Source organism: Miniopterus schreibersii, assembly GCF_964146895.1.
Source record: "Miniopterus schreibersii genome assembly, chromosome: 1".
Taxonomy (NCBI): domain Eukaryota; kingdom Metazoa; phylum Chordata; class Mammalia; order Chiroptera; family Miniopteridae; genus Miniopterus; species Miniopterus schreibersii.
In genome coordinates this window covers 165,982,372-166,004,357 of record NC_138101.1, presented here as the reverse complement: position 1 = coordinate 166,004,357, position 21,986 = coordinate 165,982,372, and the positions used below count along the sequence as shown (strand labels likewise).

At 42.9% G+C, this 21,986-nt stretch overlaps 1 protein-coding gene across 4 annotated transcripts in view; it reads right to left on the bottom strand.

The window, feature by feature from the left end:
• Positions 1–8,835: 8,835 nt before the first annotated feature.
• Positions 8,836–21,986, bottom strand: part of FRMD6 (FERM domain containing 6) — a 74,714-nt gene continuing 61,563 nt past the window's right edge. For all 4 annotated transcript variants that reach the window (XM_081123469.1, XM_081123471.1, XM_081123472.1 and 1 more), the window contains exons 10-14: positions 21,394–21,568; positions 17,220–17,555; positions 15,989–16,120; positions 13,610–13,701; positions 8,836–11,673 (exon numbers count right to left, since the gene is read on the bottom strand). In XM_081123469.1, the coding sequence (XP_080979595.1) occupies positions 11,389–11,673; positions 13,610–13,701; positions 15,989–16,120; positions 17,220–17,555; positions 21,394–21,568 (1,020 nt within the window). In that variant the 3' untranslated portion in view covers positions 8,836–11,388. The remainder of the gene's footprint in view (positions 11,674–13,609; positions 13,702–15,988; positions 16,121–17,219; positions 17,556–21,393; positions 21,569–21,986) is intronic.

Below are 21,986 nucleotides of genomic sequence, written 5' to 3'. Positions count from 1 at the left end.
CCTCCCAGAATAGCCTGCGTGCGCTGTCAGTCAGAGCCCACGTCCAAAGGAAAAACCGCTTCGCTCTCCCATTCCACCTCCCGGGCTCAGCGCCCACGTACTCTGTTCACTGGGGACCAATCTCACAGCCCGATGCCCAAAACACCTTCTTGCTTCCATTTGCTGTTCCTTTTCTCTTTATGGTCTCTGGAAACCCAGGGTTCTATGCTAGTGACTGAAATATTTTTTATCAAGCTAAAAATAAATTTAAAATCATTTTTAAAGTAATACATCTACATCATTTGAAAGTCAAATGCACTACAAAGCACCTAACAAAAAAATAGCAATTTCTCCTTCCTTCCCTACCCAGACATGAACCTTTCAACTCCTGAGGTGGTTTTAGAAGAAAAGTATTTACCTCTATATTTCTAAGTAACATTCTTATGATATTTGTATACTGCTTTTGCAATTTGGAATATCATCTGTCAACTTCCTGTTGAAAATAAGAAGCTAGCGCTTCTCACACATTCACTTTCTCACCACCACACCCAGAATCTCTCTCTCCGCCCAATAGGTATGTCATATTTTTTATAAATCAATATTTAATAATGTTTACATTATGATTGTGCAAGTGTTAATTGTTGAGCCTATTTAGATAGTATTATTACTATCAGTTTTAGTTTTATTCAATTTTTTTGTTCTCAGAGTTAACAATTTCCTCTTTTAGTTTGTTCAGTTATTCTATGTATATATATATATATATATCATCAAAATTTCCCATGTTCTCACAGAACTATAAAACCCCTCTCAATACTATGTTCTGCTTGGTCAAATGCATTGAGTGGGTTGTTAGTTTTATTTCCTGCCCTCCCCTCCGCCCCCAGACACCCCTCTTGGAACCCTTCACTCCCTGCTCCTATGTGAACTGGCTGCTCAGCTATAAACCTGTGGCTTCTGTTTCCTGGATCTCATATCTGTCTTCCTCTTAATTGATTTACTCCCCCATTTTGTGGGAACATGTACTTCAGTAGCTTTCTGAGTATGAAGCTATCAGAGATAAATTTTTTAAGCTTCAATGGCTTTATTGTACTTCAACACTTGATTATTGATTGGACAATTCTAGGTTGAAAATCACTTCCCTCAGAATTTTTAAAGCATTGTTCATTGTCTTCCAGCTTCCTGTGTTACTGTTGGAAACACTGCTTCCCTTTTGTGTCCTGATTCTTCATATATAACGTTCCCTCTTTCTTTCTTCATTCCTTTCTTCTTTCCCTTACTCCCTCTGTCCTTTCTTTCTACAAAACCTATGCTGTGCTGGGGCCAAAGGTATACAAAAAATATCTGTACATAGGAAATCTCTGTCCCTTCCCTTCAATTTTGCTGTAAACCTAAAACTGTTCTCAAAAAAATAGTCTAAAAACAAAACAAAACACCTCAACCAGGGGTCGCAGGAACATATAGAAGCTTTTAGGGTTGTGTTTGTCTATCCCTGGTATTTAAATTTTTCTGATGAAGTGTCCTGGATTGGTCTTTATTACTCATTTTCTAGGCATTCCTTGCTTTTTTTTTTTTTTAAGCTAGGAAATTCATGCCTTTAAATTCTGAAAAAAAAATTTCTTTTTAATCCTCACACGAGGGTATTTTTTCCATTGCTTTTCAGAGAGAGTGGGGGGGGGGGGGAGAGAGATGTGAGAGGGACACATGGACTGGCTGCCTCCCGCACGCACCCCGGTGGGGCCAGGCTTCGAGCCTGCAACTGAGGTGCGTGCCCTTGGCCGGAATGGAGCCCGGGCCCTTCAGTCCGTGGCCGAGGCCCGGCTGGGCTGAAACGCCTCCTTGCAGGATTTTCCCTTGACCTCAGGCGCCGCGGCTGCTGCTTGGGCATGTGCGTGCCGAGTCCCCGCACGGGCTGCTTCTGTCCCGCCGCTGGGGTCTCCTGCGGCCTCCAGCTCTGCCGTCGAGGCGTTTCTTTGGCTCGCATTTGGAGGGGCCCTGGCAGTTCTCTCTGTCTGAGTCACACGGCAGGGGTTTCCAACTCTCTGGGTGCAGTATCTTCTCTCTCTCAGAATATTAACAATAGGTTGTTTTCCCTACAGTATTTTTCTCTCTGCCTTGCCTCTGTTTTTTTTCTGAGAATATGGAGTTCAAACAAACAAACAAACAAACAAAGCTAAGTCCCCAGTTCCTCCCATCTTTAATCACCCCCTTCTTCAGTTACCCCTGGTTTAGTTTGTTAGACGCCTTCAAGGCCATTTTTCACGTACTCATGCACATTGCAACGTACACATGTAATCACATACTTCACCTTTTCCACAACTACACTAGTACACTGCATTGGGCCTTTGTTTTCATACTAAGCAGCATATGATAAAGATCTTTTAATGTCTGCATTTCTAAGCCACTTATTTTAAACTGCTGCATACTACACCACAGTAAGATTGTGCCAGTATTTATTTGACACAGACAATAGGACATGTTTCTCTTTTCAAATTGATGCTATTAAGTCTTTTTTATTTCTCTAGGATAAATATCTAGAAATAAATTGCTGAGTTGCAAGTTAACTTTATTCAAAATTGTCCTAGAAAATGCTGTATGAATTTATATTCCTATAAAAATTATGAAAAAAATCTATTTCTTCACACACTTTTAAACACTGGATATTATCGGTTGTTTTAATTTTTGCCGTTTGATTGGTTAATCTGCCAATAGGCAAAAAATATGAGTATATTGTTTGGTTGCCTAGTTATTGGCAAGATTGAACAGCTTTGCATGTACTTATTAGCTGTTTTAAAATTTTCTTCTTCTGTGAATTGTCCAGTCATATTTTCCCCATATTTCTTCTGTGTTGTTTGTATTTTTTTAAATTGATTTGTAGAATCTCTCTATATACTATAGATGCCAATTATTTGTTTGTTAAAAACGTTGCAGATATTTTCTCCCTGTTCCTTGCCTATCTTTAGGGCCATCTATTTTTAGGTAGTACACAGGAGAGCTTAAATCAAAAATTTTATGCTCAAGTTTATCAACTTTGTTTTTTGTGACCTGTATTGTTTATTTTAGGAAAGCTTCCCCCACCCCAAGTTTATGAACATATTTTTCTTTATTGCCCTATAATACTTTTATCACTTTAATTTTTTAATGTTTAGCTCTTTAATTAACTTAAATTTGTGAATGGTACAAGGTTGAGATCTAATATTATTTTTCAAAAGTGTAGATCACTTTTGTGGCACTAACTATGAAATAATCCATTCTTCCCCCCTATGATTTGAAATGCCACCTAAAGTCCCTTTTATATACTGATCTGCTCCTAGTCTATGACATTGCTCTAAATCCAAGCAATTGTTCTAAATGTGGCAAACCACAACCCATGGGTTAAACCTGGCCTCCTGACTGCTTGGTAATTAAAGTTTTATTGAAACACAGCCATGCTCATTTGTTTCCATATTGTCTACGGCTGCTGTCATGTATAAAGGTAGAGCTGAGTAGTTGCAACAGAGAACACTTGGCCTGCAAAGCCTAAAATATTTACTATTTGGCTCTTTAGAAAAAATATTTGCCACCCCTTGAGTCAGTATCATTAATAACAGAACTATACAGTGTGCTTTGCATTTGTAAAAGTAAATATGTTCTCATTGGGTTTATATTTTTAAAAATTCTTGGCTTTTCCTTATAAATGTCTTTGTGTGAATTTCACATTTAATTGATTATTGACATGGTTGAGTTTAAATGGACCAACATTCTATTTGTTTTTTACTTGTCCTACTACAAGTTCTTTTCTCCCCACTCTTTGCCTTCTTTGGTTTAGTAATTTTTATTATTTTGCTTTCTCTCTTATGCCTCTTTGTTTTAGAGTTTACAGTACGCACCCTTACGCTATCATAGTTCACCTTCAACTAATGTTATATCACTTCAAATATAGTATGAGAAACAACAGTTGAGCACTTTCATTTCCTGTTCCTGGTCTTTTTGCTAACCTGGTCATACATTTTACTCTTTACATATGTTATAAACTCCATAATACATTGTTTTTATTTTTTTCTTTATATGACCAATTATTTTTTTAAGAGATTTAAAATATAAAAAATGTATTTTATATTCCCACATATAATTTCTCGGGCTCTTTATTCTCTGTGCACATAAAGTTTTTCCTATGGTATTTTCTTTTTGCCTGAAAGACTTCTGTTAACATTTCTTGCGCAGATATGCTGGTATTGAATTCTTTCAGCTTTTGCAGAATTGAAAAAGTTTTTACTTCATTTTTGTTTTTGAAAGAGATTTTTGCTGGGTATAAAATTGTAACTTAACAGCACTTTTCTTTCAATATTTAAAATGGCTTGCTTTTTTAACTTTGTTAGGCAGGACAGTGCAACTGTTAGTTTTGGAAAATACCCTTCTGAGAACTTTACAAGATGCCCACGTAGTACAGGGTGGTTGTTTTTCACTCCAGCTGGTGGAAACACAAACTATTTCTGGTCCTATGTGGGCTCCAGGGATTGTGCTGCCCCTTTCTCATGGTTCTCTCCCCAACTCCAAATGCTTTTCTCACGTGTATATGCTGATCCATACTCAGCTGCAGCCTTGAGAACCTTCTGCAGGTCCCCAGAGCAGAGCATGCTCTCTCCATCTTTCCTCCCGCCCTCCCTCCTGCCCTGTACAGGGCTCTCTTCTTTGGCACTCTGCCCTGTGAATTCTAGTTACATTGGCCTCCCTGCATTTTCCCCTCTGCCTTCTCAATTCAGGGAGACCACTGGGATCTACTTGGGTTCCTCCTCCCTCACTGTGTCCTGGAAACTCTCTCCAGGCAGTAAGCTAGGGCAATGAGAATGCCCATCTTGTTTCCCTCCTTATGGGACTTACTCTGCTACACTACATAGTGTTAAATGTCTACAAAACATTTTATATACAGTATATATTTTGTTGTCGCAGGTGAGAGGGTAAAACTGGCCCCTATTACTCCATCATTGTTAAAATGTTTCACTTGGGGTTTTAATTAGAATTGATAGGGAAAATTGACATTTCATTATTGAGTCTTTCCTTTTAGGAACATGGTATATTAATTTACTTGGGCCTTCTTTCAGTTTCTCCAGTGGATTTTGTGATCTTCCACATTCATACTGACCTTGTATTCAAAGGCCCCAATATAAGCTATTTAATTCCTCTCTTATAGCATCTTTTTAGACCCTGTAGCAGTAACTCAGGGATTGTGTAAAGACGACCCTGGGGCTTCTACTTTGAGTGTCTCCTAGATCCATCCTGTTCCTCCCACCTGTGTAGATCAGGAGAGGGCCTGTGACTGGATCTCAACTGTTGACTTAGTTCCCGATCCCTCTTTCACGATGGCAGAGCAGGGTTCAGCAGCTCTGGACTGGGGCCTGGAGTCTGGATGAAAGAACCCTAGAAGCACCCCTCACAGAATCTCACAGAAATCAGCTTAGAGCTTTTTCATTTTGGCATGGCTTACCTGAAGCTTTTTTTCTCGTTTCATTTATGGTTGGGCATGGATGAACTCTGAGGAGTAAACCCTAGAGATCTAACTACTGGACAGGCCTCCTGGGGGTGCTGTCATCTCTGCCTGGTTGTGGAGTCCCTCCACCTACCTTATTTATACTCTGGGTCTCTTCTTTAATAGATGGTTACTCATTCACAGAAAAAAATTATCTCTAATATCATCTCTGGGATAAACAGGCATTCGTGAGCTAGTTAGGGAAGTTGGGGATGTGTTTTCTAAATATCAAACAGCAAATTTAGAAGCAGACTTGGAACATAATCCCTTCCTAAGTTGGGAACTGTCTGTTCTTATGAAATCCATCTCTTGCCATAATGAGTAATAAACTGAGGAGACCTTAACTGACTACCGTTCACACTAGATGGGTAAACACACATTTTAAGTAATGAGTTGGTTAATTATAGCTGTGCCATGTTTATAGATCTTCGCTTAATCTCCTGAGTATATAAATCCATCACCTACAGCGACTCACAGCTTCTGAGCAGAACTTTTCAGAGGTCAGGCTCCTCCATTAACTCAAAATACATGTCTTAAGAATCAAAGAAAGGCTCTGGCTGGTGCGGCTCAGTGGTTAGAGTGTCATCCGTGCACCAGAGGGTTTCGGGTTGGATTCCTAGTCAGGGCACATGCTCAGGATGCCGGTTTGATCTCCGGTCAGGGTGTATATAGGAGGCAACCTGTCGATGTTTCTCTCTTTCTCTCTCTCCCCCTCCCCCTTCTTCTCTCTAGAATCAATGAAAAAACATATCCTCAGATGAGGGGTAAAAAATAAAAAAGATTCGAAGGTTGGGGTGGAATTTAGCTTATTTTCATTATACCTGTGTGTGTTAATTTGTATGAAGAGTCAGAGCAATGATGAGGCAAATAAAGCAGTGGCAGGGAGATTCTTAAGTATTTTACTATACTCACAGAACCCCACCCTTCTACTTAGCCAAACAGTCATATGTATGTAACATCCAAGTCTCTAGAATGTGTTTTTAGACTTCCTGAAACAGTGAGCTCAGTGCCTCACGTGAACCCTGGCCCACTCTCTGACAGCTGTATTGGTAAAATGTTAGTCTCACAAAATGCAACACACCCACTCAGGAGCTGCAACCCACCCCAAGTGTGGGTCACACTAGCTCAGGAGCTGAGAGCCTGACTGGGCTGCATTGCTTGGGCTCACCCGTAGACCAATGGTTTGCAACCCTGACGTGCATAAGCATCACCTGCAACACTTTCACAGTCCCATGCCCACTGCAGGCCAGATACATTGGCAGCTCTGTTCTAGATCCTGGGCACTGTTGTTTCTGTTCCCCAGGTCATTCTAATGTACAGCCAGGGTTGAGAACCACAGCTAGAGTGGTGGTGGCCATTGTGCCAATATTCAAAGTATTCATGCAGAGTAGATTTTTAATTTATAATATAAAGCAGTAACTCTTTAGTCTTCCCAAGGATATTTCCAAGTATGGCAAAACTGCCTATGTTTCTAGTATTTAGCTTAGGAGGTTACAACCACGTGTGTGTATATGTGTGTGGGGAGTGGGGGCCCAGTAATTCTGCTTCCTGCAGAGCTTTTGAATTGTCCCTTCCTCTCTCTGCTGCCACATCCTTAGTTCTGGCTCTCATCTCTCTAGTCTTGCTGGCCCCTCCCCACCTTCCACTAGCACTGCTCCCATTATTTCTCAAACCCCAAACATGCCTTTTCTCTCATACCCTCTTCAATGGGTCCCTGCTGTCCCGAAAAATCTGTGTCCTCATCTGGACGCCTAAGGCCTTTCATGATGAGGCTGGAGAGAGTCTCTTTGAATCAAAGGGCCCTTGTGGGTCCTTGCAGGTCCCTTAACTAGCAGGTGTCTCCAGCTCCTAAGCCTTTGCTTGGACAGCTTGTACCTTACCCCCTCCTGCCAGGAGTCTCCTAAGGCTTTTTGTCCAAGTAAAACCTTCTCTGATCTTCCCGCGTCCTGTTCCCACCTCCTAGGTCTTCACTGCCTGTGCCAGAGCAATACCTGTATAAGCCTTGTGTATGTCTGGCAGAGAGTGGGTGCTCAAAAAACAAGTAGTGCATGAACAAATACTTTCATTTATCACACTATCAAAATTTCAAGTCTGTCTTCCCTACTAGATCTGGGCTTTCTCTAAGGGCAGTCGGTAGCATGGTGTATATAACAGAGAAAGCAAAGCATTTGGAGATGAGTTTGGGTTTAAAACTCTGCTCTATCATTTACCAGCTGTAGGATCTTGGGCAAGTTTAAGAGTTTCCTCAGCTACAAAATGGGGGTGACAACTCCTTGAAAGGTTGTGAGGATCAGACATGCTGTGTGTAGACAGTAGGCAAACAAGTGTTTTCCTTGCCTCCAGTTTACTTAATTTACCACTCTGCAAAACTCATGAGTAACACCCACTAAAAGCTTGTGTTTTGGATTTTATGCTTCCAAATGACCCAGTGGCTGAATTCTATAAAGTTCAACGATTGTCAGGAGATTTGAAAACTTCGTCTCTCCCACCTTAGTCATCTGGGGCACATCAGACCTATTACCTTATTTAATCCCCAACGGCCCTTTGTACTATTATTCCCGTTTCTACAGCCAAGGAAACAGGAGCAAAGAGGCGCAATGGACTTTCTTTTCGGAGAGCCAGGGCGCTCCAGAATCCTGCCTGCGGTCCCGAGGCCCTGGCCTTTGTCCTTGATGCCGTTGCCCTCGCATGGTCTTGTGAGTGCCCGCTTTTAAGTGCAACCACTTAAGTTTTTTGAAATGAAAACCAATGCTCCAATGATAATTGTTTTAAGGGCAAAAGTAGTAATAGTTATTGTAGTTAAAAAACAATAGCCCTGGCCGGTGTGGCTAAGTTGGCTGAATGTCACCAGTGCACCAAAGGGTCACTGGTCTGATTCCTGGTCAGGGCACATGCCGGGCTGCAGGCTCGATCCCGGGTGGGGGGAGTGCAGGAGGCAGCCGAGCGGTGTTTCTCTTTCTCTCCCTCTCCCTCCCTATCTCTCTAAAATCAATACAAACATATTTAAAGAAGCAGAGTCTTTACAGCCACACAGTTGGAAGTGAACAGTGGCTGTCACAGCCTCTCGGACTGGGCTCAGCCTCCGGAAGCCCTGCTCCTTCATCTCTAGCGTAAGAAAAAGAATAGTACCTGCCTCGGGGACAGGAGGGTGGCAGCGCCAACAAAGGAACTTCTAGCGCACGTGAAGCGGGGTCCGGCCACGGCCCACGGCCCACGGCCCACGGCCCACGGCCCACGGCCGGCTCGGTGCTCTAGCACCCTGAAGCTTTGGCTCTATAGAAAAGAACAACAGAGAAACCATTCACCCTTTAACACTTTTGCTCAACTGAGAACTCCAACAACACAAAAAGCACTCAAAGACAAATAAAAAGTAACTTTATTGACTGTTAATCTTACCATGAAATGCCTATAAGAATAATTACAAAATAATGCAGTTTTGTTTTTTTTTTACACACTTTTGGTATCATCCCGATATGATCCTTTCACAGAAAGGATTATTTACAGTTTGTGTAGATATAAAGCTCACTGTTGCAAATACAAATGTAGAAGCAATGGGTATTAACAAATGCAGAATAAATAACAGCTTTATACTTTTTTCTTTTCTTTTTTAAAACAATTTCCAAATACAAAAATGTAGGTATTCAAAATGGATTTTCATGTACATATATATAATCCTGCTGCGAACAGTGGATCAAAAAGCAAAGATGCCCTCAGCATGTTTCATTTTGGAAAACCTACAAGACTATTCATCCACCCAATTAGAAAGAAGGCGTGCAAACCACCAACAGTGCTGGCAGAACCCTGAAGACTTGACTCAGGTTGAAGTCGAGAGAAAAGCAAGTATAAAGCGCTACCTAGTAAATAAATTTATGTTTTCTTCTTGATGTTTGCAAGAAACACTGAGAGCAAGGGAAACACAGCACATTGACCTGGGGGCTCTTTACAGTCCAACTTCACCAGGACTTGTCCCTCCAGCATCTATAGGAAATAGTGGGTTATTTAATGACTTCTAAGCAAAACTGTCATTAGATGATCCTTTCATACTTTCACCCTTTTATACAGAGACTGAGATACTTTCATACATTCTTATATCTGAAACTTTGGTTCGTTCAAAACATTTGATAGAAGTAAAATAGTTCCATGACCACAGAATTCTATAGAATTTTTTTTTCTCTTACAGTGTCACGTTAGACTGATTGACCAGGCTTGTGCGTGCAACATGGCCCTGCCGCACCCACGTGGGGGCAGCACAGGTGGGGCTTGTTCGTGTTCGTGTGTCCGTAATACTGACTCCCATGCATGGGTAACACTGCACATTCTGCTGTGCCCTAAACCTATGTCTTTGTTACCTGAAAACTTAATTTTGTATAAAAATATGACTGTTTCTTTAGAAAATAATATATAGCTGTTTTTTTAATAAAACCTGGTAGGTAGAAAAAATGGTATATCAAAATATGGTAAACAAATGTTTTAAATATGAAATCATTAAAAACAGCTCATAGAAAGTCATTGTGCTAACATTCTCCCCTGGAGAGAGAGCAACGTCATCACTGTACATCTAAGGTTCACACGTTCACTCCCTTGGTTTCCTTTATACCTAACAGTAGTGGCAGTAACTGTCTTACAAACGGCCCCTTCTCAAACTCTAACATTTTCTGCTTTTGCTTTTAAATTAATAAAAAGACATCCTCTTAATCAGTGGTTTTCAACTCTGCTGCATATCAGCTCCATCTGGGGAACTTTAAAGGTAACGGCAATTCCACCTGGGTCTCACCGCAAGAGACTCATTTAATTCATTGGAGGTGGGACCCAGACATTATATATTTTTTAAACCTCTCCAAAAAAAACCTATTATGCAACCAGGGTTGAGAATCACGGCAAAAATCACATGAGAAAATAGTCATTTTTTAACTATGTATGTCAGCTGATTGTCTGTAGGTATCATTCATTCAATGACACATCCTCCATATTAAACAAGACAGACCATGTTTACAAGATAGTCATGGAAGCTTTCAACACATATACACACGCACCATCTCGTGTATTTATATATGTATAATAACATGTGTATAGTTAGGGTATTTTTGGTTAAGCAGAAACTAGCATTACCATAATCTGTTCTTGATTTATTTAAAAAACAACAACACTAAGTACAACGCTAAGTACAAAATGTCTAAGACATTTCCATAGTTTTAACAGAAAACAGTGTTGGAAATTCCACAAAATACATTATGACGTGAACACAACTGAGCTGGAAGAGCAGGCCGACGTGGCACTGACCGGGGGGGAGGCATCGCAGCGTGCAGTCTCCCGGGTGCTGCTTCATTCGCGTCTTCGGGGTTACCCTGGGCTGCACTTCTGTTCTGTACGTCTCTTTGGCTTCTAGAACCACAGAACTCTGCCTGCTCTGGGACAGCCCCAGGGAGGCGGCAATGGCTCTGGACTAGGCAAGGGCCTCTCCAGTAAAAGAAGAGAGACTCTTTTCTCTCCTCCCTCAAAACGTGGGCATTTCATGAGGGAGCAATAAAAAAAATTTACAGGCAAACAAACCTAACAACACATTCACATGGTAAAAAACATGATGTTATATGTGACTGAACTAAAAACCAAAACGATCAGCAAACACACCACGGTCCAATATTCTGAAGGCTTGGTAACCAGTAAAGCACATTTCCTTTCAAAGGATCATGAACTTCCAGGCACTTATCTGGCTGTACATTCTCTTTGACCTCTGCATAATACTTAAAGTGCAATTGTCCCAAGGCTTTTGTTTCCGTTGCAAGTATCATAAAGAGCGAGCTGTGTTTTGGGCGGAGGAGATATGGCACAAGAAATAAGAAAGAACTCATGGCTTTCACAGCCTCTGGCCAACGGCAGGCGGCCGCAGAGCTGCACGCAGATGGACTTTATACAACAAACTCCGGAACCTCATCGTGAGTGAGATCCAGAGAAAAGTATTTGCTGGTTCTTTTGACTGGAAAAGCATCTTGGATGTTGACACACTGCTGAGCCAAGCAGCTGTTGCAGTAGAGGCCTTCTTCATCCAGTTCATGGCCACATCCGAAAGTGTAGCTCTGAGCAGTGTCTTGACACAAGCCTGCGATGCGCAGGAAGTCTTTCTGGTAAAGTCTGATGTCATCGAGGCTCAAGCTATGTCGATCGGTGGAGGTCTTTGGTTTTCGACATATAGTCTGCAAAACAAGGGAAGGCTGAAACAACTGCAAGAGTACAGGCTCAAGTGAAAGGTCAGCAATATTTGCCCTGTAAAGAGAGGCTGCAAAATTATGTGCAGGGTTAAGGAATCCCTGTATGTTAGACAGGCTTCCAATCTCAGGTACCTGACCCCTGAGAAGAAAAATATCACCACCGCCAATAACAGTAATAGCAGCTATATTTACTGGGTGTTTATTATGCGGCAGGCCCTGATATAAACACACTACATGCATTATCAACTCATTTAATCTCCCTATTAGCCCTATGAGTCCCGTGCTATTTTCCCCATTTTACAGATGCATAATCCAAGGCACAGAGAAGTAAACTCAACAGGAATCCAACCATCTCTGGCATCTCAGAAATGAAGCAATTGTCTTAAAATAAGGCTGTATAGAAAAGATAGTGTTTCTTTGTTTTTTTCACTGAGATACGGCAGTTCAGTGCAGCAGCACTTTCATGCCGAGGTCTATTATTATAAGAAATGGGAAAACAAACCAATTATTACTCAAGAAACACAGATCGAAGAACTATTTTTTTAAAAGGCCAGAATTCTTGGGTAGAAAAATAACCTGAAGCGTTCTTGGTGCGGCGAAGGCTGGTAAGCAAGCGCCAGGACCAAGAGGCAGCTCTGGAACACTGCATGGGGCCCAGTTCTGCCAAATGCTTCACACAGCAGGTAGCAGACTTTTGGAACTGTTATCCCAAGAGGTGGTACTGGCTGAACATATAAATAGGCTGCAAAATAGCTCAGCTAATTACATAAATGGAAGATACTAAATGGGTTGTTTATAGAAACGAGATATTATATCTCTAACTTATGCTGCTGACCACCACAAAGGCCAAACCTGCCAGAATTAAGAGGCAAAAGTACCAGGAGAGAACAGGGTCTGAGTCCAAGAGTATTTTAGTGGGAAGTGTCCCATCAGCGCACTCCCTAAAGATGACAGTCCCCTGTACTGATGAGGCCCTCCCAGGCGCCCACGTGCTTCCACACGGAGAATTCATTAGGTCATCACCACGAATCCTCAAGGCAGGCACACAAATGCTCTCCCTTTGTAGGTAAGGACTCTGACCCTTAGCTGTGCCCCACGAACGTTTATGTACAATAAGAGCGAACACATAGTGTCCTAGCAGGATGCAAACCCAGGCAGCTGGAGCCTGGAGCTCGTCCACCTAATCGTCATGCTACATACACAGCTTTAAAAGTCACTCATTGGAGTTTTCAGAAAATATTTAATTGTCATTTCACATTATGACTACTAAAATGGGAGCGTAAGAAAGGGCAAGTCGGGGGGTGTGGGGGAGATAGTACGCAAAGACTGCCGGAATACGAGAGAGAAAAAAAATAATAATAAAAGAAACACACAGGAAGAAAAAAAAAAAGAGAGTGAGAGAGAACCCAAGAAAGAGAGACATAAAGGAGCAATAGAGAGTGCTCAGAAAATAGAGATGAATATATGTTGTACGTTATATCCAAATGCTACAACCATGAGTATTAGATTGTTAATTTATCTACATCTTTTGACATTTTAACAGCCTAACCAGTGAACACAGCCTACCAAATACTCTCCCTTTGAAAATTTACCCTGAACGAAAGAATCAGAGCGTGGAAACACTTCTACACAGCACAGCTGACAGGTTGTGGCGAGTCAGTGCATACTCACACAGAATCGACCTGAAGTCTGAGCACTAGGGCTTCCCACCCACAGAGTGTGAAACGAAGTACATAATTTACCCCAAAACCAAATCAACTCAAAAGTAAGTGGAACTAGCAAATAAAATGGAAGTGAACTCAGCATAAAACTGTAATGTATGTCTCTGGTAAGAACCATTTCCTCAGGATTTTTAATTTTTGCCTCTTTATATAAATATCAATGTTAAGTTCCTATTTAAAATGTTCAGTTCCTTCCATACCTGTGGAAGAGAATCGGTACTCTGGCCACGAAGTTTGACAACTGTTTCTGAGGAGCTGGAGGTGGAAGAACCGATTTCTTTCACAATCAGCCCTAAAGTAAAACAGAAAAAAAACCAAAGACTTCAAATTATTCATACCTCTTGCCACATATCTGAAATATATTACTACTACTAAGAATGAAAGGTCAAATATTAATCATTATTGGAAACTCTCACTGTGACTCTTTGGTGGTAGACAACACCGTTTATCTCATATCTTACAGTAAATCGGGGGTGGGGGGAGATGAATGTAGGAAGTAGTTTAGAGCCTGAATTTTCTAGAATAAATTTCTAATTAATGATGAAGTTAGTAGTAAAACCAAACACTGTAGGTGTAAAGCAGTCTCTTCATTACACCTCCTAAAGTTTTCCCACTTTTCAGACAACACTAACTTTGAATGTAACCCCACCTGAACAGTGACGGAGCCTTCCAGGTTTGGTTCCACTTGGACGTGCAGTGGGTAAGTGTGAGGGCTCTGGCCTCTGGGGTCACACAGATCTGGGCTGGAACTCGGACGGATATGGAATTAACTACGCATCCTAGCCGGTTACTTAGCCGCCCTGTGTCTCAGTCTCCTCCTCCTATAAAGGGCGCTCTCCATAGAGTTTTATGATGATTGAAGGGCACGTGCTTGAAAAGGGCGAGGCACAGGGCCTGTGTATGCAACACGCTTGGTTCACGGAAGCTCTTCTTGGCTGACAGGAACGCTGTGGCCCATACCTCCCGCAGCCAACCCCACTCACTGGTAAGAGGCTGAAAGGGGATGCCACAGTGAAGATCCAATCTGGATCTCTAAGATCAACAGGGTCCCTAATCACCCCAGGGCTCAGGGGCAACCTGCTGATATTTGGAAACAGAAATCCAGGGCTGACACTTTCTTATGAGACTGTGGCATGTGAGTGAAGCATCCCCAAGAAATGCTTCAGAAGGTAAAACTGCCAACAAGAACTGGAGATATAAGGGGAGATCACTGATCTTTTTCTTGCAAGTAGATAAAGCAAGTGAGTAGGTCAAGTCCTAGATCCTTAGGGCCAAATAGCTTAAGTACCATCCCACCTTATTTAAAAAAACCCCTATGAGTAATGTGGTTTTTATTCAGCCACTGCTAGTAACCTACAGAAATAACTTTCTGTATTATTTTCCCTTACACCCCCTTCCCACAGGCACTTTGGTGTACATTGCTTTAGGTGCTTGCACTTGCGCACACGCACGTGCACACACATAAGCGAGAATGTGCTGGGGAAAATTCGCAAACGGGCAAAAAAAGGGGGGAAGCTGGGTATAAGAACTCTAAGCATGACCAGAGCACCAGCCTGCTGAATCTTTGCTGGTCAGGCAGAGCGATTCTCCTCCACCGCCGGTGGGTCTGCTCCTGGCAGAGCATCTGCAGGCCATGGTTCTGCTGGGCTAGCAACTGGAATTTGGCAATAAAAGGTCCCTCACGCTCTTGCAGAGTAAGAGCCAGGATGGTGCCGGCTGCGTGCTGGCCTTACTCACCGCCCCTGCGCATGGCAGAGGCTCGCCATCAGGGACTGGGGGTCTTGACAGGGCAGTGGCAGTCACTCCGGTCCTAACAGGGTCTCTCACTCAGTCAAAGCTTTGAGTGGCTTAACAATAGCACCTAGGCCATTCAATAGTACTGTTCCTAAGGCAGGCATCTTTCTCTAAAGAACAGAGGCGAATTCGTGACATGTGACAAAAACAGAAGTAACTGAGGTTTAAAAACAAAACCTCTGTTGCTATTTTTTTAGGATAACATCTTTCATTTGATGGAACTAAATATTATACTATATTCTGTAACATTACAGAACCCTATACTAGGGTTATGGTGAATGCATGTTTTCTAGAATTCATCAAACATGGAATATAAAAGTGCTTTTTTATTGATACTTTTTCCTCCAGACTCCTGTACCTTGTGAAATACACTGGGGAAAACAACACATACACCTGGGGACCTGACTTCTTTCCAGCCATGCAGCATCTGTCCTCTCTACTCTACAGGGTTTCTCATCTGTGAAAAGGAGGAGGCTGGTCTAAAGGGTCTCCAACGACCCTTCCAGATGTATGATTTCCTGATTATCATTTAAAATAACACAGGAGAAAGAACTCTATATTACAACTTTATCCAGAGCAAGGGGTAGAAGATGCCACTCCCCAATCCCGGGGGCCTCTCCCCCTTCCCTTTCCTTCCCTCCACAGGAGGCACTCCATCCTGCTGTTCATGACACTGACTTGGAAAGGCTCTAATTCTAGTCCTGTCTCTGACCCAGTCCCACCCCTTCTATTTTTGCTTCTCATGGACAATCACTAGCTAAGAAGAACTTCCCATGAGAGCTCACCAGAGTGTCCATTCAGCTTCCGCGACAGGAGCATGTCCTCCGTGATGTAGATGCACATGTCTGGGCTGACCTCCAGGGACTCTTCGTTCATCTGCTCCAGGTCCCTGGGGTCATCAACCAACATCTCTATTTCTGCCACAGAAAAGGAAAAGACATATAGTAACATAAAGGGCAATGGCCGCCATAATGAGTAGCTACATGAGGGAGGTTATGTAATTATTCATATTTAAAAATAAATTGGGCTAATACGGCTCTACAACAGTCCACTCCAGGGACAATTCTCAACTAGATGCTATTTGTTTTCTTTTTCAAAGGATTCCTGTGTTATCTACAAGTCTTCTAATGGCACTATTTGACTGTTGATAATTGTTTACTCTTTAAGAAAGAAGAAAAATTGCACTATCACTCTGCAGTGACAGGGCAAACAGAGACCGAAGGGTCACCTGCCTAATGCCAAAGCAGACTGTTGACACAGAGAGAGTGAGGAGTTCATGAAGCTCCCCACTGCCCACAGCTGCCTACTCTCAGGGCAGTCAGTGACTCCATTAGAGACCCACATGAATCCTATAATAACCAAACATATGTTCTGCAGTTTTCCTTAATGGAGTCAGAATCTTTTCCCCAAACCTGAATGCTATAGCAATTATTTGAGGCAGAAAATAATAAAAAGGGTGCACACAAATGCCAAGTTTGGCTGATACAGGCTGCTGGTCTTGTCTCCTTTCCTTACCACAGAGTGAAACAGCCAGATGCTGCATTTATTTTATACTCCCTAGGGTTCTGGTGACATGGGAAGTATTTAAGAAATGCTAATTAATCAAATGGCCTGGGCTCATATATTTTTTTTCTATTTTTGGTAGAAGCTCAAGACATTTATGTTACCATCACTGAATCCAGTCTGTTGTCTTAATCGACGCTTATTTCAATTGGAAATCAGAAATGTGGACCCAAGGGCTGCAGGACTAACTTCTACTCCATATAAACCACTAAACTTAGAATCCACGAATCCACAACCATCCAACCCTGTGTGGCAAAGGATCATGACTACAGGGATGTTTTGTTCACAAACACAACCCAACCAAGTCATTGGGGAAGATGGCAAGATACCTCTTCCCCTCCTGCTACTTCTCAGATGTTCTGCTGACGTCAATTCTATGGACCTAATACCTGAGAAACAATTCGGAGAGAAGAGGCGGCACCGTTAGCTTGGGGTGCCTGGGGAAAAGGTTACCGTCGTCCTGGGAGTCCTCTTCCAGCCGGTCCTTGCCCCCGCTCTCCACCCCGGAGGTGTGCGAGCTGCCGTGGCTGGTCATGGAGCTGCAGGTCTTCAGCTTGCGGTGGACGGCACTGCCGGAGTAGCTGTCCTCGGGCCCCGCGTCCCGGGGCTTGGTGTCCGCCTCGATGCCCGAGGTGTGGGAGCTGCTGTGGCTGGCGGTGGAGTGACGAGACAGGCGCTTATGCTTCACGCTGCCCGCGCTGCTCCCGCTGGCCCGGGACCGCTTTTCCAGCTGGTCCATGTCAAGGTCCAGGTTGTCGCTGATGTAGGACTCCCGGTACTGCTTCTTCTCTGGGGGGGGAGCACAGCTCATCACTACGGTCAACCCAGAGAGAAGGGCCGGCTGGGGAGCTTAAGGGGGTCACTCATCAGGCCCGAACAAGGACAATTTCACACTCAGAATCTAGCGGCTGGAAAGTGGTTCTAATTCTGACAGGCTCTCCACTTAAGAACACTGAAAAGTGAGTAAAAACCAGGACGACACATTTGAGGGGAGCACTTGAACCACGAGGGCGTTCTGAAGCTTCTAAGGCCAGGGAAGGATGCTACCGACCACCTCTGGTCAGCAAACTGCTCCTGGTGCACCGTGAAATAAGTTCGGTAACTGAGAATAAACACTTAGAAAGTTTTAGAGCAATCTGACACTGTCATGGCAGCCACTAGTGTGACTTTGCATTTTGCAGAAGTATCAGTCCACAGTGGATCAGAAATTTTAAAAGCCCGGTCCTTCCCCACCCCCCGGACAATTTCAGAAGCACCGCTCTAGGAGACTGTTGAATAAACCTACTGTGCTAACTGCCATTCGTTTTATTTGTTCCTTTGGTCCATTGTTTGCTTAGCTCTGTTGAATATGATTTAAAATAAAACTATTCTTCTGAGAATTTCTTTCAAAGAATTCCGAAATTTAGACTTACACTGGTGAAGGCTGCTTTTCTCCATGAAGGCTGAATTAGTGAGGCTTTGTCATCTACTTAGAAAACACAGTAGTCACTAATGGTTTGCCATGTGGCCTCTGGCTGGTAAAAATGTTCTGTAACACGTCGGTGCTGTTCTTTAAGGCAGACACACAATATTGGAAAGTCCCTTTTATCAAATGCTAAACCAGCCATTATACTAAGGCACCAAGTTACAACTGGGGTGCAGGGGTAGAACTGACACAAAAACGTCAGAAATTTAAAACAAAAAAATAGTTGAGCCTCCTCATATTTTTAATACGGATAAGAAATAGCTCATTAGAAGAATGCTAAAAATGGAGAGAGCATTTGGGGAACGTTAGGTTGATATTATCTCAGAAACTGCTAACGAGGAGACTAATTGGGTTCTCAGGGGGCTGAAATGGATTTAATTGTCTTGTTTCTCGTTAAGTAAAAACACTTGCACTGTGGATGTCTGAATCCAGCTCTGAAGTGCAATTGCCACAGGATCCTGAGAGGGAATGAGCATCAGCAGAAAGAGAAGATGGTGTGCTTTCCTGGAGGCATAATAGGAAAAATGCTTGGAGAAGGGCGAGTGTGATTTCTGGGCTCCGGCCCCTTCATGCCAGTTCTAAGGAATTGGGCTAAAACACAAAGGCGTGTGTGTGTAGCCACAGAGAAAGCAGCCTCGACAGGACATCAGAGCCCAACACACATCACTGAGAAAAAAGTGCATCCGATCCATTTTTAGGGCAGGACAGGGTTCTAATGATTCCTGTTTTCTGAAGGCAACAGGGGTCAAAATGAAGATGAGAGCTTTATAAAAGCACCTGCAAAATTCTCATACAATTTCTATTTACTGTAGTTTGAAAATAATAGATAGTCAGTGACCCCTGGAAGAGTGGCAAGTGAAGAAAAAAAGAAAAACAGTAAAAAAAAAAAACACCAAGAAAAAAAAGGAAAAGTTTGTATAGGGTGTCAGAGTTCTAAGACGATTGGGAATTGTGGATCTAATAATTTAAAAGCTTTACTACCTCTTTACAAATAGTCCTTTTAATCCCAGCTTCCTGGAGGCTTTGGAGCCAATCCTAGCCGTCTGTGCTCAGGAGTCCACTCCCTGGACGACAGGCACTCGCCGCCTGCTTTCCTCCTGACAGCCCAGTGTAAACCTACTTGCTGTCAGTGTGCGGCAGCCCTGGTGCTCCACTGGCTGGCTTCTGTCCCCTTCACAGTGAGTACTGCATCACTCAGACCCTCAGCAAACCTTTAAGAAGCTTCACACCACTCAGTCACAAACTGAGGGAAATGCTGAAATAATGCGGACATTTATTCTGAGAGATGCAAAATGCACCAGATGCAACCTCTCATCCCCCGAGTAATCTCTGGTGTCAACAGCGCAGGCGGTCTACATGCCCGTGTTCTGCTATTACTTCTGTGCTAAAAGCTCAGAGACCACAGGTGTTCACACATTATTTTAGCATATATGCAGTCGATGTGACTTCGGGATATATGACTTAAGAATAAGCTCCAGCTACCGAATAAAGTTGGGTTAAAATGTTTTTAATGACAAAGGCATTTCTTCCCTTCTAAATACTATGGGAGAATTCTTGTGATCATTTGCTACTACAAAATGCTAAAATAGTATTTCAGACAAGGTGACACTAAGTTAAATTTAATTAAGAAAAATAAGATTCTTTTTGAAGATCCAGCTTACAGCTTTCTCATTCCTTCATCACCCTACATACATAAGCCCCAAATGCACCTGGTACTATGCTGAGTCGTCTACCTTAGACTACCCTATGGTTCATGTTCATTAATTTTTATGGGCTCTAAAGAGCTCCTCCTAAAGTCACCTAAACAAGAATTTACTAAAATGCTGCTGGTAGAGGAGAGCTGGGGGAATAAATGAACTTCTCAAGGCACCAATTAGGAATGAGACTGACTTGGCAAATGATGGGCTCTGAACCTAATGAAGTTGCCTACCTACTCTCGCAAGTTTCCTTGGCACTCTTTCCCGTCTGAATTCTTCATAGTCATGTCAGTGTCGGAGAGATATATTTGTGATACCAATGAGTCACCATGGGGAAGAACTGGCAGTCTGGCAGCGGAGGAAGCCAATACACCTGACACTTTTACCCATTCTCTCAGAAGACAGATGCAGCTTGGTGGCAGACAGGGAGATGATTCATGTTCTGATAGTTACTTAAATTACAATGACAGCTCCAAACTGGGTCTCATTTAGATAGGGACAGCTTTGGAAAGATATCTATCAGATGTGCACACCTCTATCAGGTTTTTAGCTTGTTAAGAGTGAACTGGTATTTGCCTTGTTTCTGTGGGAAAGGTGGGGTCTGAGAGGTGATTGTTTCAGACACGGACCTAAGATATGAACCCGCATCCTAATGATCATGCAAATCCCTAAAATCTACTGATCTGATCAAATTACCAAGAATTAGAGCAACATAAATTTGCAAAGTAAACTAAAGACATTAAAAAAATAAACAAATATGCAAAGTCACATTTTGGGAGATGAGAAGTTGGGAGTGTTAAATGGAATAACCCCAGGTGGCATAACTGAAGACAAAGAGCCAGCCATGAGTTTATTATTGTAAAGTGGGAGCCTGCTCTTAGGGGCCCTAAGCAGACTGCTCTATTCTGTCTGTGTCTCAGCCAAGCCCCCACAGAACTGGCTAATAAAAATCCTCAAATGAAAATTTCTCTCTCCTTTGTCATTCTTCCTAAGACAGACTTGGGGACCTCCCTGCAGGCAATCCGAGACACTCAAGCCATTTCTGTGACCCACTTCACTGGAAGGAATTTCAGATCACTTGCAGATAATAGAACCAAGGTGGATCAGTGTACATACAGAGCTCTAAGATGCAGATAACCCTGGGCCTGCACCTTCACGTAGTGGCTTTTTGCAAGGATTTTTAAGCCGAGCATGAGATAATTTAAAGAGACAGGACTCAAGGGGTAGCTAAGTGACAGGGATAACCTGGGCTATTTGGGATGGGTACAGCTGGTGGCGTCCAAGCTATCCCTTGCCTCTTGGAACGTTGCTGAGATATAAGCAGAAATGCTACACTAAATCGGAGAGGCCCAGCCCCCAAATCCCAGCCTGCAGGAGCCCAAAGCCCAGCTCATGGCAGCTGTAGGGTAAGGGGTCCCCGGTGGCAAAGGCAGCATCTGCTTCCCCATCAAAGAGCCCGTGGTACCTTCGTTTTCCTCCAGCTTCCGGATGTGGCGCAGGACGGGCTGCAGGTTCATGTAGAGGCGGTGGCTGTTGCTCAGGAGCTGCAGGAGGTGCCGGGAGCGCATGGGGCACCCCGTGTAGTAAATGAGCTTCCTGGCTGAGGGCAAGCCATCTGGCAAAATCTCAAATTTCTTACCCTGGGGAGGGAAAGAACAAATCACATTCGGGAAGAAAAGTCTCTGATTTACCCAGGTCTCCTTCGTTTTCTATTTATTAAGGAAAGCAACCGATTCAGAAATAGATATGCAGAAGGGCCTTGGATGACGTCATTTCATCACAACATTGATGAGATGCTGTGGGAACCTGCCTCTTGTTTCTATCAATTAGCCTATAACAACATTGGTTTTGTCATATGTCATTTTGCTTAAAGTCACTGAACCTATTGATGACTTTGAGGACTTACTGTATAAAGCTCCATTCAAACTTGGCTGAGGCATAAATTACTGTGTTCTCTTTCAAAACTGCCACAGATAGAGGATTACCCAAAATTCAGGAGAGTGTCTAGCAACGGTCTGTTGGTAATCACTGGCTGAGTACGACAGCTGAGGACTATCT